The sequence below is a fragment of the Stegodyphus dumicola genome, chromosome 12 (assembly GCF_044657685.1).
Source record: "Stegodyphus dumicola isolate Sdum_Otavi_A_Nest chromosome 12, ASM4465768v1".
NCBI classification, from domain to species: domain Eukaryota; kingdom Metazoa; phylum Arthropoda; class Arachnida; order Araneae; family Eresidae; genus Stegodyphus; species Stegodyphus dumicola.
The window spans coordinates 15964673-15984839 of NC_140779.1; the positions used below are offsets into that span (position 1 = coordinate 15964673).

General features: G+C 31.8%; 1 protein-coding gene across 1 annotated transcript in view; it reads right to left on the reverse strand.

Moving 5' to 3' along the window:
* The window catches only part of LOC118190533 (QRFP-like peptide receptor), a 390283-nt gene that overhangs the window by 5474 nt on the left and 364642 nt on the right, over positions 1–20167 (reverse strand). Inside the window, exon 3 of the mRNA XM_085806919.1 lies at positions 13119–13436. Coding sequence (XP_085663045.1) covers positions 13119–13436 — 318 coding nt within the window. The remainder of the gene's footprint in view (positions 1–13118; positions 13437–20167) is intronic.

The window sequence follows — 20167 nt, forward strand, 5'->3', positions numbered from 1 at the left end:
TGAATCAGATAAGGATGATGCTACGTCAAAAGTGTCCATTGGAAGCACAAAATATTTAAAAAAAAAAAAAAAAAAAAAAATTCCTTGATCATCAGATTTAATTCTTTTGGACCGCTCTTGGTCCGGTTTGGCTTTGGCAACTGGTCTATGTACTTCTCAGTATTTACTGAGAAATTTCATAATTGTTGCTGTAGCCCCAAAAGAGATGATCTCCAATATTTTATTGGGCAACTGTATCGCAGTATTAGCAAAACGTTGTTATTATTCATACAATATTTTCTTTTAGATGCTAGTAGAACTAATATTGAAACTAGCTAATAAATAAATCGTTTCCTTTCCAGTAAAATATGTGAGAAAGAGACACGTATTGAAATGTGATCCTTTTAGGAAATGGAATATATATGGGCTATACCAGTTTGGTTTAGAAGTCCAATGAATTATAAGCAAAATGCAAAATAAAAGAGCATTTCATCTGATGGAGAAAGGATACTGTTAAAAATATTTGCTTTCCTTCTCTTCGCGGTACCATGTGTTGCTATCATTAATTTATTCCCCTTTCATTTGTTTTATTAATTTTGTTTAATTTTATCAGAGTTCTATTTTATTTAAATTTATTACAATGGACTCTCGATTAACCGGGGTAATACCGGAAACAACCTCAATACAGTCAACCCAAAATGATGATTAATCTGATAGCAATTATAAAATGCGCGAAAGAAGAATTAACCGAAAAATACGAATACAAATTTACCTACAGTTTTATTTAGAGAATAATTTTATTTGGTTGCGTAAATTAAACCAATACTCAAAACAAAATCACGCCTCAGACACAAAAAAGCAGTGTTTTTGTATGTGGATAGCAGACGATGGGAAACAGAAGATTAATGGCTGTACACTTAATATTTTTACGGTTTAATAATTTATTTTTAACTGTTGATTTAACAATACTCTTTTTAGATTGTGTTCTCTTAGAGATACAAAAAAATTCATAAATACTGTGACATTATTTGGTATCATTGCTGTTTTTCCACGAATTTTACACTCCTTTTTCTATTTCCTGTAGAAATTTTCCTCTGTTGGTTTGTGATAGTAATTCTTTCCTGGTTCATCAATAAATAGACAGCAATTTTTTTAGACAATGTCAAGTTAACTCATCCTAGTTAGTTAATAGGAAGTCGTCTGTATTTATATATTTCTCATTAATTTATTTTTATTAAGGGGCTTATTTGTCTTTTTACATTATGTTTAATTTTAATTACTGTTTATTAGTTGTTTTTAGGTGTTATTATTTTATTTATTTATCGTTTTTCATTGTTGTTCATGGTTTTCCATACGAATTAGGTCTGTTTCTGCGATTCCTCTTTCCGCATTTTTCAAAATTCTTCCTGTCCTCGTGAATTCGGAGGGTACAGTCCTTCTCCCACAGCTCCTCAGGAGATGTCTGGATGCGTCATTAAAAAGAGCTGGGCAATTTCTTGGTTAGATTGAAGCCGTGTCGTAGTTTAGTCTCTTCTCGAAATCTTTAATTTCATTCTAGTTTTAATTCTGCTACAATATTAGCTGTTATTTTCGCATCTTATGTCAATCAATATGGATGTTTTAGACATTATTGAAACTAAAAAAAAAAAAGCTGCAAAGGCGCAATTAAGACCAAAGAAGAAGTGGTTTTAGAAGAAAGAACGTCATTTTAGAACTTCGTTTCAGAACGAATATTTATTCTGAAGGATTTTATTATAACTTATTTTTATGCAGAATTTTGGGAAAATATTGTTTATTGTTTTTAGGAAACGATCTTCTGGTTCATTGCCGAAATTATCGCAGAGTTTGAACATCTCTGTCTCTCTTTTAAATGCAGTATTAGCTTCATTCATGCAAAGATCTGAGATCGTAAATATTTTCTGATTACTTCTTTTAACAGTTCTTTTTTTAAAATCTGAAAATTTTTTGCTTTCCTACATTTTGGGGGATACCAAGGTCCACTCGACCCCCGCCCACCACCAATATGTAACCCCTTTGGGAAGGGGGTTAATGAAGACTGATGATTTCGCGGAAACAAGAACGTTTTCGACAACCGGGGAAACAGGAAGACACCTTCCATACGTCCTGCCACATTTGTTTTTAAAAATTAAGCCCTGTATTTCAATTCGATATGTGTTCCCTTGCTGGTATTATAACCTTGCTCAGTCGGTATTGTATTGATGTTTTACTTACGCCAAATTCTTTATTAAAATAGATTCGTATTCTTGTTTTGGACTAAGCTGTAGACAGGAGAAACATTTCTTTTGGAAAGACAGCGTTGCACTGGAATTTCGTAATGATGTAAGGTCTCCCACGCTGGAGCTCCGTCTTGTTCGAATTTTGCATTTCTTCAGTAATTCGTTTTTCAGTGTGATATCATTGTCGCTTTCTTGCACTGGACACATCTTTCTATCTTTTTTGACGTACTGTACTATTATCTTTCGACTAGAACGTTTTTTGATGAATGCTCTAAGGAAAGATCCCGGGCGTCTGTGGTTAGCGTCCACTGTATAAACTGTGCGTTGGCTGCCATCGCTCGGGATTCCACTTCCGCTTTCTGATGAACTGTGTGTCGCTAAGCACCTGGGAACCTGTAAAAGAAAATAACTTTGAGATAAGTGCTTTAATATCCTGTATATTCCTGCCTATATTCTTGCGTATATGGTATATATATATATATTACGGTATGTATTCTGTAAGCTAATACCGATATACACACCCTCGGTCTAAAGGCACATCGAGATGACAAGTGTAATTCTTACCAGTCTCTGATCAATTTCACTGGGATATTGCTTTTCACTAACTGACATGCTGATGCCTGTGACAAGAGTTAGATTATTGTCTGGATTTATGCCATTGAATCAAAAGTGTGCAAACCTTGGGGGGGGGGAAATATATATATATCTGAAAGGTTTCAGATTTTAAATTACGTCCAAAGGGGCGTTTTTTTAACGTTTTTTTTGTGTTACCTTTATTTATCAAATATCATGTTCTACGAACTCAAACTGTAAAATTCAGTTCAACAGCAATATCGCAAATTAATTTTAAAATGAGCATACCTTTAGAATTTCCGATACAGAGCCTCGCGCGCTAGAGACAGAAATGGTTTTTTTTTTTTTCCGTAGTGTTGCCATTGCTCGCCTTGAAATCGTTTAGGTTTTTAAACAAAAATTCGTTGGAATCTTACAAAATCTGAAATCTATAATGAAACAAATTTCAAATTCAAATTAGCGCTTAAACATGCCGGTATTCTATGGAAGATTACGTTATTCCAATTTTGATGGCTGTAGGTATCTTTGTTTTATCACAATGCGAGAAAACATACATACATTTGTGCAGATTTTTCATTATTTAATTTCTTTAAATATAATAGAGGGCGATAATATTTGGTGGTAATAATTTGAAAAGTGAATCGGACATTTATAGTGAACCAACGCAAAATGCCAAAATGAAAATAATAGTCTTTCAGGGCAAATTGCCCCTTTGGACTAAAAAAAAATGGGACAGTTTTTCATCTCCCGTTCTAATGGACCGATTGTCGAAATTTACTTGCGTTTTCCGTGTCTCGAAGCGCGACTTAGGATGTATATTAGATTTATATATAGAATTTTCTATCATAGATATTTTCACACAAATATCACTTTTTCTGAAATAGCATACCATTTTTTTTCCATATTTTGATTTTACGTTTCAAATTATGCCAAAGTGCCAAGTTTTGTAAAAATCGCACGAGTAGTTTTTAAATCAGTAGTTCGCAAAATTTTAGCTCCTCCATGTTAATTGAATTTGGTATATATTTGTTATTATTTTTTTTAAATTAAACTTATTCGACTCTTCCTTTCACATTTCGAAATTTAGTGCATTCCAAATAAAATTCGTCCATTTTTTTATGATTTATTTTTGAAATTTTCATTTTGAAATAATTTTTATAAATTATTCAAAATGCATTTTGTATTATAACCTATAAAAGTTTTACCATCGTCTTAATGTAGATGCATTACTAAGCACACCTGCAAAAAATTAGAGTTTTTTATTCAAAATTTCCTAAGATATACGTGAATTTACATATTGGCGCGTTTTGAAATTTGCCATATTTGTTAAGCTATAATAACGCCAAATGTGGCTTAGGTATTTGGTTAAAATTGTTTGGAAGCTTAAACGAAGACTTTTTTTTTCCCTCTCCTGCACAATGAAAAAAAGGAAAAGAAAATAGGTTACTATAAATTAAGAAGTTCGCCAAGTGAATTATTCTTCACGCAAACTGGGGGGGGGGAATTGAAAGATAAATTTAGTACTTAGGCATAATTTGATTCGTTAAATCGAAATATATAAAAAAAATTGGTATGTTATTTCAGCAAAAGCCCGAGTTTGTGTCAAAATACTATGTTAGAACAATGCTATGTATATGAATCTAATATATGTCCTAAGTCGTGCTTTCGAGATATGGAAAACGCAAGTTCAATTTCGACAATCCGTCCAAACATACGGATTCATTTTTTAGCCAAAGTGGCGTTATTTCAGAAGGGCTTCGAGTCTTCAAACGACATTTTGCGTGGGTTCACTGTGGATGACCGTTTCACTTTTCAATTAGTTGCCACCAAATATAATCGCCGTGTATTATATTTAAAGAATTTAAATAACGAACAATCTGCATGTAATGTATGTATGTTTCTCGCTTTGTGAAAAACAGCTGTACCTGGAGCCATCAAGTTTTGAATAACATAGTTCTCCACCTGACTATGGGCACCTGAAAGCTCGAATTTGGAATTTTTTTTATCAGTTATTTCATATTTTGTAAAACTTTAACGAATTTTTCATTAACAAACTCAACGATTACAAAGCGAGTAATGGCAACACTGAATGGAGAAAAAAATGATCTCCAGCGCGCGATGTATATCGGAAATTCTAAAAATATGCTACTTTTATATTACCCCAAAGGAACATTAGCCCAAATGGCCTCGAACTTGTATGTGTGTGTAAAGAAATTAATAATAATAATAAAAAAAAAAAAAAACTGGGCGTAATATAAAACCTAAATGCTTTCAAATTTTTCTTTAAACTTTTGTTTTTGTGGCAACAGATGTAAAAAAAACCAAACGACGAAAGAATTCAGTATTCCATGAAAATGACAACACGTAAAAACTGTGCTATCTGTCTAAACTGTGTCTAAATCTTATTTATTTTGTGCCCTTATTTTATTTGATTAAGTCATATATTTCCAGGTAGCTAATTCAGTCTATATCCAAAGTAAGTCTTTTGATAATTATCTCAAACGTAGGAAGTTCTCTAGCATTAATATATTTAGTAGTTCGAATTGTTTGCGCGCTTCATAATCTAGCTTCTGAAGTACAATATTTAATACGTAATAGAACGTCCGATAAATTATTTTTCTCATATTTTAAAATATTCAAAGTCCTTACTTTTTCAGTAACATTATCTGTTACATATCTTATCCTCTTCGACTATTCGAAATTTAAATTACGTAAATCCATTATTGACTTTATACAGTGGCTCCCAAAAGTGTTCGTACACTTATGATTTTCATTGAAATAGGGTTCTTTCCATTGATTAAAAATGAACTTTCTAAATGAGATTTTAATAATAAGATTTATAATCTATTCGTAACAAAATTACATGAAATATTTTTAAAATATAGCGAGACTTTATTTTTAAGAAATTAATAATAAAAAAATGACAAACATTTTATCTCACAAAAGTCTTCGTAAAATCAAAATTAGAATTATCGCTTGCCGCTTTTGCATTGTGGTGGCATTTGAAAAATCGTTTGCTTTAATTTTTTTATTGTTTACTTCATAATATTCTATTTATTATTGAAAAATGGGTCGCAGTCGTAAAGAAATTTCAAATAGCATTCGAAAATTGAAAAATTTTCACCATAGTAGTGGTAAATCAATTCGAAATATCGCTAAATTAGTTCATTTATCCCATTTTACAGTGCAGTATGTGATAAAACGCTTTAAAGAAGAAAATCGGATTGAAAATAAGGTAAGAAAAGGTCGACCGAGTAAGTTAACTAAACGTGATGAAAGATTTATTATTAGAAAATTTGTGAAAAACCCACGTTTGAGTGCTGTAAAAGTTTCTCCAGAATTTAATGCAAAGTTTTGCAAAAAAAATTTTGTTAGTTAGAAAAACAGAAAGCTTAGGCTTTCATTCATAAAATCAATGATAAATACACCCGAAACGTATTGGAATAATGTCTTATTCGCTGACGAAAGCAAATTTAATATTTTTGGTTCCGATGGTCGAATAACTGTATCGAGAAGAAAAAATAAGGAACTTCATTCTAAGAACTTATTTGGAACAGTTGAGCATGGCGGTATGCATATTTCACAAGTGCACATCAGCGTAGCCACTGAGGGAGGGGTTTTGAAAATGTACCAATGAGCTTCTATTGCTCTTGTGACGATAAATCTTCATGCATGTGAGCGTATGTCGTTTACGTTTTAATTTGCATTTGTTTCGCGGCAAAAAATGTATGGCGTAGTAGAAGAAAAATCTCGTAGTGCTTTTGCTTCATGAGTTTAATTAATCACTGACATTTCGCTTTCGCGATTTTTATCGCGCATTAATATTTAAATTGATGTTCAAGGCATATTATCGCTGTTTACAACGAGAAAATGACTCAAGCTATAATTAGCCTCGAATATTATGCATTTACTTAACACCTGTGGATTAAGAAAATTCAAGTGTATATAGTTTTTTTTTAAATAATTTTTCATACAGACTGCAATAAAAAGTACTGACTTCTATTTACATGTATAATTGGTGTAAATATTTTTCTCATATGCATAGTTTTATGCAAAGAGTCATTGAGTATCAGAGTAAAGTAAGTCATTGTAAAGAGTCATTGATAGCATTTGGGCTTCTTCATCTTATTTACCGCTCATTAAGTAATATTTCACATGGATATTTTTGCGGAGTATCCAAAATGTGTTTGTGTTTATTTTAAATTCTTTCAACCAGGTAGTTAAATCTTCACATTTGCTTATAGTTGACCTAACTTCGCAATGAAAATTTTCAGAAGAAATCGACGATGCTTTAATTATTTTGCACAGAAAATTGCGTGGCAAAATATTTTCAACCATTTTGCTTAAATCTTAAAGCGCACGAAAGGTCATGTGACATGACAGAAATATTACTGGATGCCCATTGGTCCATCCTAGAAGCCACACCCTCGGTGGCTACACAGATGTGCACTTGTAAAATATGCTGGCGGTGGAGGTGTTCTTGTGTGGGGGTGCATGGCAGCATCAGGACTATGTAATTTGGTATTTATTGATGACATATGACTCATTCTCTTTATTTAAATATTTTAAGAAACAATTTAAAATTATCAGCCCAAAATTTGGGTATTGGAAACAACTTTATTTTTAATCATGATAACGATCCTAAGTATACGGCTCTCAACGTTCGCATGTAGTGTCTGTATAATTGTCCTGAAAACACTACCTCAGTCGCCAGATTTAAATCCCATAGTGCCCATTTGGAAAGAGCTGGAGGTTAAAGTACGAAAACACGACATCAAAAGAAAAGCGAACTCAAAACAGGCATGATGAAAGAATGGATAAACATTGATATTAAAAAAAAAAAAAAAAAAAAAAAAACCTAGTAAAATCTATTTCCAGACGTTTAAAAGCTGTTGTGGATGCTAAAGGATATCCTACTAATATTAATTTATCAAAAAATTAAAATATTTACTAATATGTCAAGATTTTTTTGAAGTGTACGAAGACTTTTGTGAGATAAAATGTTTGTCATTTTTTATTATTAATTTCTTAAAAATAAAGTTTCGCTATATTTAAAAAATATTTCACGCAATTTTGTTATGAATAGATTATAGACCTTATTATTAAAATCTTATTCAGAAAGTTTACTTTTAATTAATGGATAGAGCCCTATTTCAATGAAAATTATAAGTGTACGAACACTTTTGGGAGCCACTGTATGCGTCTCAATTAATATTCTTTTACTTTTATACCTATCTTGATAGGCTTTAAAGAGAAATCTGAATGTATCATCAACAATTCCAAGGATTTTTATTTTCCGTTAATGCAGCCTTTAATCAACAAAGCTTGTGAATTTCTGTTAACTTAATATTATTCGCAATGATATTTTCGAACTTAAAATTGTTCCATTCGGTATATTTAACCAGAAAATTCAGGTATTGGTATTTATGGCAAACATATTTGTGCTTTAGAATCAAATTTACTACAGTCACTTTGATATTTAGAATGTACAACTAAATGAGAGAATTTCCATAATTTTTACCTCAAAAGCTTCCATTCTTTCTACCATTTCGGTGAATTTCTTCATCGATGGCTATAATATCTTCATCTTGTCCAACATTTTCAAAATATATCTTTCTTAAGTTTCTGATGCGCATTTGAATACTTTGAAGCGATCTATACTTCAGCGATCTATAAATATACTATAATATTTAAATTTAGTTTTTGATTACACTTATTACATTCCTTAACTACGTTTTCTAATCGAGTTAGCTTCGTTTTTAACTCTGTTTTACTTCTATCTAATGCCAGCATTTTGTTCTCTACTCCGGCTTAAGGGCCAGTGTACCATCTTTTTATAATTTTAAACTAAATGAGTCGGCTCTATAATATAGAACACTAACAAATTTATAAACGGTAATTACTAATTAAGTAATTAATGCACTACATGCTCGAACACGTACGCTGATAAAGTGTTACAGTTTTACAGACGTTTAAAAAATGATCAATTGATAAAGTTTCTGTTTTACACGGATGAGGGTCTCTAGCTTTGCAGACGTTTAAGAAATTACTGAAGGATAAAGGTGATCTATACGGAGGAAGTATTCCGACTTTACAGATAGTTGAGAAAAGGATGAGAGATAAAGGTCCTTGATTGAATTTGAATAAATTTTCTTTGCTTACGAAGTATTGTAAAGAGACTGTTCCGGACTGGTAACTGGCTAGCGACTTAAAATAGCAGCTTCTGGTTCCGACTAATGATGTGCAATTATCCAGCCGTTGTACTATTAAGAGATTGTTTCGAACTCATATTTAGCGTCATGGAGAAGACGGCTTCTCTCTATAAACAATAACGAACAGCATTAAAAACTGTAAGTGATTGTGTTAAGTACAGTTTATATTAATTAATTTGCAGCCTGATCCACCGTGTGTTATCCTTCAGCATCGCGTAACCTTGTTTTTTACATTTCGGATTCCGGCAGTATCTTCATGTAAGTGCTCTTCATTTCCTCTTAGTTAGTAGAGTCGATAATGCAAATCTGAATTTTTGAAAGTTAGATTGTGTTAAGGAGTTGGTCCCAAGATTAAGGTAAAATAATTATGTATGAGTTTATTGGGAATTAATATGTTGCTGTGCTGCTTAGGGACAAACACTAATGTTTGTGAAAACTGCAGCGGCATAAAGGAATTATGCAAATTTAACCAAACTTACAGGAAATGTAAAGTGAGGCAAGATATGCAAATAATTAGAAATGTAAAGACTGGGCATGCGTGGAATGAAAAACAACCGTTTGTTTAATGTAAAGTTTCCTTGAAATCTGTTTATCGTCCTCTGTGTGCGGTGACTGTTTAATTAGTGGTCAATATACCTTGTCAACAGCGGAGTGTGCCATGTCAATAACTAACGGGTTTCGAATGAGGCCGCGTCCTCGGTATGCGAGAGGGTGGACTCTCGTATCGAAAAATCACAGCCCGCACCCAGCATAATGCCACAACAGTGATGCGTGTTTGGAAGAAACGGGCAGAGGAGAATCAAACAAGGCGAAATCCTGGCAGTAGCATAACGCAATAACACTATGGCACCGGACGAGAGACATCTCATCCGCATGGCTGTGACTGATCGTACAGCGTTCTCTGGTGTGTTAGCACAAAGTTGGAGCATGACTACAGGTATTGTCTATCTGCACGGTTCATCGCCATCTGCTGCAGCATGAACTGCCTGCAAGGGTTTCTCTACGCAGAATTATACTGCCGCTGAATCACATTCGTCTCCGACTTCAATAGGCATGGCAGCAGAAAGCATGGCGGGCCCTGTGGCAACAAGTTGTTTTCTATGATGAATCTCGCTACAATCTGGAGTGCAATGATGGAAGAGTACGCGTCACACGTTGCAGAGGAGAGATACTCTAAAAAACAGCATGTTATCCAGCGTCATACCGCACAAACGCCTAACATCAGAGTGTAGGGAGCTAACTGTCGATCCCATCTAGTGAAGATTGCTCGCAACCACAGCAGTGATTGCTACTTAAGGGAAGTTGTGGAGCCATAGGTCTTTCCCATTCTTCGACGCATTACGGGCGCTGTACTTAAACAGGAAAATGCCCGTGCACATGTTTCTCAGATTGCACAAGCCTTCTTTAAGGCACAACGCATTTCGCTTTTTCCATGGCCTTCTTGTTTCCCAGATATGTAGCTCATTGATAATTTCATCGGTCGGCGATTCGCTCGTATAACCAGTGGGGCACACACTAAGACTGAACTTTGGGGAACTATTGCCTAGGATCCCTCAAAGCCATATGGTTTACCATTCCCCACGATTACATTCAAAACCTGTATGATTTAATGCCATCACGTGTACAGGCTCTAATCTCTCAGCGTAGCGGACACACAAAGTACTGATTTCCAAAGTTCGCTTTGTTTGTTTGTCTTGTAAATTCCATCGTTTATTTATACTAGTGTTAGTAATATGTGGAATAAATTTCATTCATTTCCGACAAATCCTTCGTGGGTTTGAGTTATTGTGGCTGAGATTATGTGATTTTCTGTCTATAACAGTAGAGTTAAAGAAGATTAAATTTTCTATGTAAACGAACCCGGTTAATTATTATTGTATTTTATTGTGTGACAATGTTCGGCTGAAAGAAAAATTAAAATTTTCTATGTTTATTAAATTTTTATTCAGAATTATTCAACAAAATTCCTGAACAAAATATGTTTTTGCGTTTTCCGAAGAGAAATATTCCTATTCCATAATTCGAAAAAAGTTGTGAAATGTATGGTACTAAACTTTCTAAGCAAAAAATAAGCAACATTTATTAATAGGAAAACGAAAAACCGCCAGTTATTACATCTACATGGATAGACGACTCCAAACGAGTACCCCAAAAAGGTACGTATTGCTTCTAATGTTTCTAAAGTTAAATCATTGATAAGAAGAGAAAATATGCCGATGCAGAAAATAATTGCAATACATCTGTAGCAACAATAAATAAAACAATAAAATATGATTTAAAAAGTTAAAAATTACAATGTTCACCAGCTTTTGCCGAGGCATGTGACTCAACGCAGAACAATTTGTGGAATCCTCTGAGAAAATTGCTTAGTAGGAAGTAACTGGAAATACATTGTGATTCTTGAAAGAGCATGAGTTTACCTAAATGTCTACAACAAAAGAAGTTCATTTATTATCGAAAACGAAGGAAAAAAAGTGTACAAACTGGTTGCATCAATGCAAAGAAAGTTTCTGTAAAGATTTCATGATTGTCGCAGAATTCTATTACAATGGAAAATTGTAAATAAGAAGAGTGGGCAAAATATTAAAATCGACACATGTTCTATCAAGAAAAAATTTTACGTCCGATATTTACAAAAGTTTCATTTTTTTTATCCCAATATTTCAAAGAGTGAGATTTCATAAAGACAAAGCAACACGTGATGCTTCAAAAATTACCTCTGGACTTCTTGATAAAATGAAGACTGATATATCTTTTCGACGCATTTCAGCGTTTCACTTATAGAGCTTGTAGTCTCTTGAAAAGGGTTATTTCTAAGCACAAACAGACTATTCTCTGGAAATTAAGGGAAAAGAAATGGAAATGAATATTTCTGGAAACTTTATGAATATCCTTTCTATCACGGAAATCCCAATGCAGACTTATAATCCAGAGAAAAAGGCTATCAGATCGAACGTTTAAAAAATTGCCTTTCTTTTTAAACATTGATGACCCAGCAATTATTCTAAAAATGCTTAACTGCTCTCTTATATTTTTCGTCCGCATTGAAACAAAAAGATCAGCTTCAGAAGAAAAGGGACATATTGGGAATTTAGGTTTTCATGTTACATTACTCACCAGTCGCCCCTCCCAAAACCCTACAATTTCACATATAGTTTCATTAAAATTATCTACATATGCACAATTTCGTAACAATATTATAGAATAAATTTTTTACACTGAAGTAGTGTCGCCGAATAAAATCAAATTAGATTGCAAAAATTGTCAACTGACAAAGACGTGTGGCCTAATAAAGAATTAAGATCCCAAACAGCGTGGTTTTGATTTTAACCCATCGTTTTGAATTAGGAGCAAAAGGAAACTTAGTTTGGCATAGAATTTTGAATAATTCTATCGATTTTTGAGAGAGATCAGAGAAAGGTTAATCGATTTGAGGAACTTTTTGATTTTGAGGGCGATCAGACATTTCTTCAGTAACCAAAAGATTTCAACAGGAATTTTGTTTTTCCTCCTGCACCCTAAAAAAGTTCTTGAAATCATTTATACTAAACTAAGGTTACTTTTTTTGGTCAAAATAAAATTCGCATATTCTTTTCCAATGAGTGGAAGATGCTCTTCGATGTTAAGATTTGGGTACAACATTGGTCAAATAATTTCCAGAGAATTATTGAACAGTTTATAAATGAGCTTTTACATTAAATTAAAGACATTACGAACATTTCACAAATAATCTTTTTTTTTGTGTATTTTCCTAATTAAAATACTGTGAAAGTACTTTTATGTTATTATTTTAATTCCGTTGTTGTTTTAAGGGACATTTTTGTCGCATCGTTTAATGTTATCAAAATAACTGTGGACAAACATGATCACATTCAGTGGCGCCTACCGTACTGACTATAGAATATGCTGAAACGGTTGTTGAAGAATTATGAAGTCTCATTTCCTTGCATTTTGCTACTTATAAGATACTGTCAGGCTGATTAGAACGCATTAGATGATGTATTTTTCTGAAAGGAGTTAATTTTATCAGCACTGTCGAACTCTTTTCATTACAAAAAATGAGCCTTTTGTGGCAAGTTAGACCATGTATACTTATTTACAAATATGCTTCACTTACCTGGCATTTGAATCGTACATTTCGAGCGGCTTCACTTTTCCCTTGGTTGGCTGGTTCCTCTGAGCAACTACTTGGGCAGAAAATAAAGCGAAAGAGCCGCAAGAAGCCATTCCGAAATCGATTGCTCATAGCAGCATATATGAAGGGATTGACGCAAGAGTTCGAGAAAGCAAACAGATTAATGCAAAGCATGGTGAAGAAGAAATTTTCCCGCTCCATAAAATTAACTGCTTGGTATTGCGTAATGATGCTCACTAGAAAGTAGGGCGTCCACGCCACAGCAAAGGCAAGGACCACCATCAGAACCATTTTGGCCACCTGTTCGGAGGAAAAAAAAACATTTCAGAGTTCAGTTTAATCTTAATGATAAATAATTGTGTAACAATTGTGGTAATTTACAAAGTTTTAAAAAGTCCGTATTTAACATTAATAAATTACCGAATTACTCGTTCTTTTGTTTTTTATTTACTAGAACAGCATTGGCTAACTCTGATATGAAGTGAAAGTAATTATTTTAAGAAAAGAGTTGAAAGAGAACAATCGTTTAAAATAGGATATATGCACGGTTTAGAAGAAACATTGCATTTTAAGACTGTCACAACGCGATTTGCCCTTTTTAAAATGATCGGCTTTCGGTGATAGAAGACTGCTTCGCTTTTTTCCAGAAGTATGTTGAATCTATTGTTACAGTCCACTCACCGATAATTTAACAGCTCTTGGTGAAAGCATGCCAGGAAAGTTCGATTCCCATTTTAGGGGCGAAAGGAAAGTTTCTAAGATTTCGCCTACCATGTAAACACTGAAATTTTATATTATTTTTCGGAATCGATCTGGCCATCCTTTTTACTTCCTTGTTCGAAGTAAAAGATATATTCGCGAAAAATTTCGGGTGTCATATTTCAGCGGAAATATCCATTATGACCGCTCTCGAATTCATTTGGATGATTTGTTTTTTGAGTGACATTTTCAAGTATGGACAGAGTAAAGGACTCTTTTTTTTTCCAAAACGTATGTAAAATGGTTTTAAAAGGGTTTCAGAATGGATTTTTTTCGTAACGTGTGTTTATATGTAACGTATGTATGTAACTCGTATAACTAAAAAACGATTAGCAGTAGAACGATTAGCCATACGAAATTTTGTATATGGGTGTGCTATAATATTTAGTTGTGATCCTCTCTTTTTCAATGCAATCGGTCGGATCAAACATATATATTTATAATATACACCACCTTACCCTCCTCAGTGAGATGTGCTTTTTATTCTTATATGTTGGTAAATTGTGTATTTTTTGCTTTAAAAGTGATTGAATTATGTCATTCTTGTGTTCCGGTTAAGGTTTTTATGCATTTAGTTAATGTACATGCAATAGCTGTAGAATTATCAACGATTTAAAAGTATAAGTGGAGTTAAGTGGAAATTTAATTGAAGAACCCCCTTCTTATCTAATTCACGAACTGCACAACATTTTCCCGTCCCCTCTTTCTAAAAACTTGAATTCCCAAGAAGATGTGTGCTACAAAAAGTCATTTATCGACATTAATGGGACATTTCATGGAGACTATAAGCCTTTATTTTCGTTTATAAGATATTGTGAAAATTGTTCATACAAAACAAATATTAATTAAAATCTGGCGTGTGTTAAGTAGAAATGAACTTCTTTACACTCATATTAAAGTTTTATGATGCTTAAAAGAATAACGAGTCAGCTTTTTCTTATTCTCTATAAGAATTAAAAACGTTTCAAGTCGTAGATATTAGTTGCTGATATATATATATCAGTTTTGAATTAAAAAATTGATAGGTTAATGACATACATAAAATTGATGTATAATCAACCTATCTAATATCGGATTTGTAGCGGACCTTAAATAAGTTTTCTTGTCTAGATCAGAGTTTCTGTGGGTCACCAAAAATGTTAGTAGTTTTGATATTTCTGTAACTTATTATAATAATTTTACAATTATCAAATACTTCTACACAATGTGTCTGAAAATAGATAAAGATAAGACAATACAGACAAAAAAAAAAAAAAAAAGTTTCGACACATTCTTTTTATAATATAAACGTTCATTTTACTTGCTTTGCACGTAAGGCTGTCAATTTATCTGTTACTTATTTAAAATTTTCACACTGTTCTATGTCTTAAAATTAGAAATATTTATTGTTAATTAAAGTGATCATGTAAATGTTTGAAGAAATTAATAATTAAATTAAGAAAAACTTAACATGATATCTATTATAACAACATTACTATGCGTTTGTAAGACTGACATAAATTTCAAATCAATTTAAATTATTATGCTAAGAAGATTTTTCTAAAATTTATCTAGAAGGAAAAAGTTAGATAAACAGTTCTGCAAATTAATATAATCAATCAGGGCTATCAGTAAATAAAAGCTTATTTTTTTAACCAAAAATTAAAAATTGGGATGCAAAAGTTTATGTAATATACTTGGAAATATCTGAACATATAATTAATTAGAAACGTATAATTAAATTAATAACAAGCTAATTAACAGCAACATTAAGCTTAATTGCATTCAGTCTAAAACAAAAAATTGCTTAGGAGCTCCGCATAACTGAAGTTGTATGGCTATTTTACGTACATTTGCGTATAAAATAAAAGTTGCACTTGTGAAACAAGTGAATAATGTACTGATAGTCAACAGGAATTAAAATACAGTGGTTAAAAATATGACTACTTGTCAGATGGTATGCATAGTTGCCATAACTAGGAAAATTGAATGATTATAGAAAACTCATAAAGTTAAGCTCTACAATGTAAAAAGAAAATTAGATGGAGAAATAATCCTTAATTTATTTATATCCATATAAACTCTATGCTTTTGGAAAAAGTTACATATAGTTTGCACCGAGGTATCAATCACAGAAACCGAGTTAATGTTTTTCCTTATTTTGTCTTATTAAAGGGATTTGTAATGACATATGCTAAGGTAAAGGTGATTTTTTATTCATTTTTGAAGAATAAATTTAAAAAGTATTTTTACTTTTACAATACATTTTACCACAGTAAATAAGTACAAAAAAGAAAGAGCTGGGGGATCTCTGATATTAGAAACTCGGGTCGAACTACTAATGTTTAGTGACTTTTCCGCTTGATCATAAGACCTTTTGAAATTAGGCTGAATAATATATTAAGGAAAATAGAAGATACAGCACAGATAAGAACAAAAGAAGCTGAATTAGAGATTTACATGTTTGGTGAATGAGTTAAGCTTATCTGTATGCCATTATGAAATATTAGGAATGTAGCATAAAAGCATCAATGAAGAAGGCAATGGTAATCTAAATCATTGTAATCTAAATGTATAACATTATCAGTATTTCAATACTGCTAAAAATTATAAATGAATTATATTATAAATCACATGAACTCGTTGCATTGTAAATTACAACAGTTAAAAATATTATTAACATGATTTAGCGATTATCTTTGTTTGCAAATAATTTCAAATAATTAATTTTACAAATAATTTAGCATGAAACTAGATTGGAAAAAAGCTGCATGCTGAAGATTAATCTTTACCAATGTGTTATAAACATCTTCTGTTAACTAGATTTATGATGCAAGAATTTATAAAAGTTATGATTTAAATATAGATTGACATAAATTCAATACAACAATATATAAATTCGATACACATGAAAACTTGAATACAGTGCAACAATATGTGAAAAAGGAATGGATTAAAAGGGATCTGAAAATCCCAAGATATTAATAAGGGAGTTCGATTTTTTTTGTTAATTATGAAAATTCTGCAGATGCTCATAATTATCAATTTATTAATTAAATGTTTATAAGAAATTAAATGTATGCCAAAGTACATCAGGTAGAGTAAATATTTAAACGTTTCTAGTATTAAAGTATGAAATTTGTAAGAAAGTTAAATAACCTTACAATAACCTTCCATGGCTAAAAATGGAAAGCTTAATACGGCGTGTATTGCAATAATATTAGTGTGAATTTAAAACCACTTAAGAAATCCAATTTTTAGATTTAATAAAGAGAATTTTTTAAATTAAATTAGAACTGTTTACCTAAAATGGTAAATTTGAAAATTAAAATCATTCTGCTATCTAAGAAGATTTGTTAATATTTATCTAGACCAGGGCTTCTTAAACTTTTTTCAGTCGTGACCCCTTTTGATCACCAAGATTTTTTCACGACCCCAGGACCCCACAATATTTACGAAAAATTTGTGAGACCCCATAAGCATTGCGCAAATCCGACGCACGCGTGAGTGAAACTTTCAGTTTTTTCACAAGTGCTGTAGTATACTATTGCAGTTTTAGATCATTAGCTTTTTTTTTTTTTTTTTTATTTGAAATTTATGTCAAGGTTACAAACGCATAGTAATGTTGTTATAATAGATATCATGTTAAGTTTTTCTTAATTTAATTATTAATTTCTGCAAACATTTACATGATTACTTTAATTAACAATAAATATTTCTAGCACACTTTAACACACTTTGATACGGAATAGTCTTTTGCACGCCAGTGAACTGTATCAAATTTTCCAGTCTAGTTCAGGCATCATGACTATTATTGATGTAATTTTATAAAAAATATAATTGGTATGCTTTATAATTATTTAATTTATGGTATTATTATAATGCTCTCTGCTCTAATATTATAATTAATGAAAGATGTTTGTAATGCTAATATGTATGTTTACTAATACTTTTTATTTTCTTCGTTAGCTCTCGCATTTATTACTGTTATTCAAGTAATTAGCCTGATTGTTAGATATTCGTTACTTCTTCTTGTGATTGTGATATGTAATTTATTTCTTAATTTTATTTTCCTCTTGGCTACGGAGGGAGGAAGAAATTTTGATTCGCGCAGTTGGAGTATACCCAATTTGAGTCGTATAATCGAAATATGGAAAAAAAAAAAAAAAAAAAAAAAAAGGTATGTCATTTGAGAAAAAGTCCGATTTCATGTCAAAATACCTATATTATAACTATGCTATATATAAATGTAATATATATCCTATGTCGCGCTTTTGAGACATGAAAAACGCAAGTTGAATTTCATCGATCGACCCAGTAAAACGAGAGATGTAGAACTGCCCGCCCTTTTTGTTAGTTCAAAGTAGCAATTTGCCCAGAAGGACTATTAATTTCGTTTTGGCATTTTGTGTTGATTCACTACATGCGTTGTTTCTCTTTTCAAATTGTTGCCATCAAATATTATCGCCCTCTATTATATTTAAAGAAATTAAATAATGAAGAATCTGCATAAATGTATATATGTTTCCCGCATTGTGATAAAACAACGGCACCTAGAGCCATCCAGTTTTGAATAATGTAATACTCCTGCGAATATGGGCATCTGGAAGCTCAAATTTGAAATTTGGAATGTGTTTTATTATCGATTTTATATTTTGTAAAACTTTAACGAATTTTTGATTAACAAAATCAAGGATTTCAAAGCGATCAATGGCAACGTTGTACAGAAAAAGACATTTTTATCTGCAGCGCCCGAGACAGTCTATCGGAAATTCTAAAGATATGCTGATTTTAAAATTATTTTGCGATATTGCTCTTAAACTGAATTTTATGGTTTAAGCGCGAAGAACATGATATTTAATAAATAAAGGTAACACACAAAATGTTAAAAAAACGCCCCTTAAACGTAATTTAAAATCTGAAACCTTTCAAATTTTTTTTTTTATAATTATATTATTATTATTTTATTTTTTGCGCTGTGTACATGCTAATATACTTTTTGCCATCGAAACTTATCAAAATGTAAAAAGCATACATTATTTTATTTTTAAATGCCCCACTTTATTGCACTAAATAGTACACAAGCATAACTGAGAAAATAAATTATAGGACATAATATTTACAATAACGCATATTTTAGGTTTTCCGTTTACCTCAAAACAGAAAAGGAAATAATTGCACTTCTCTCAGTTATGTTTAATATAACGAAATTTATTCTTATAAAATGGTAAATTTGACAGCAATATCAGAATTCAGAATAGTGTTCAGTTTGATGACTAGACGGTCTACTGTTTGATCTCCTGCAAGTAATGCTAGAAAATTTATCATATTACTGACGCCTTGTTGAATGCGGAAAATCCACACAAAACAATATTACGGGTTTCTCGATGAGGATGAGAAACTAACTGGACGGGGAAGCAGAATCAACGAGCTGCGATAATTTGTCAGAAAAGCAAAGAACTAAACATGTTTCCAAAACAAAGAAAAATATTGTAGCAATCTTTCTCTATGTATCGTCTGAACTCCATGAAATGATCTTATGATCTTATCTTTTCCTTCTATAAAAAGGCGAAGAGAAAAAAAAAAAAAAAAAAAAAAAAAAAAAAATGTATGTTTCATGGACGCAGTAGATCAATGTTCGTGTTTACAGAGTGTTAAGTGTTTCTATACTTTTTCTTTTATATTCGTTATACTACTAATATTTGGGATTCAAATTGATGAAATTATCCGAATGATTTTCTCCGGACATCTTCACCTGTAAAAATTGTTACTGCTCGTAAAAAAGGCTGAAAATTTTTGGTTAAATTTTTTGCCCTTCTACCATGTTTATTTACAAAGTTTATACGAACTGCTAATACCCAAGAATACTAACTCAGTATTTGGAAAGATTAGAAAATATCAAAATATTTAACTTAATTATTCTTTGTTTTGAAGCTGTGGATGACAACGATTTGTAAAGCAATTTAAAATGCAATCCTAAGTTTTAAAACCTTTATTTTGGAAAATAAGGGAGATGTTATATTTATATATTTAAAACTATGAATTTTAAGATTCTAATAAACCAAGCAATAAGTTATAATAAGCCTTTAGCAGTGGCGTTAGCATTTTGGTTAATGTGGTTAAGAAAGGCAAAGAAAAAAAAAAATGGCAAAGAAAAAAGAAGGACGAAGAAAAAACAATGTGTTTCGGCGTGGAAGCCCTCAGCTGATCAATGTTTACGTTTACAATGTTTACGTATGAAAGTAAGCAAAAACAATCTGGGAGAGATCATTTAGCAATAAAAAAAAAATAGT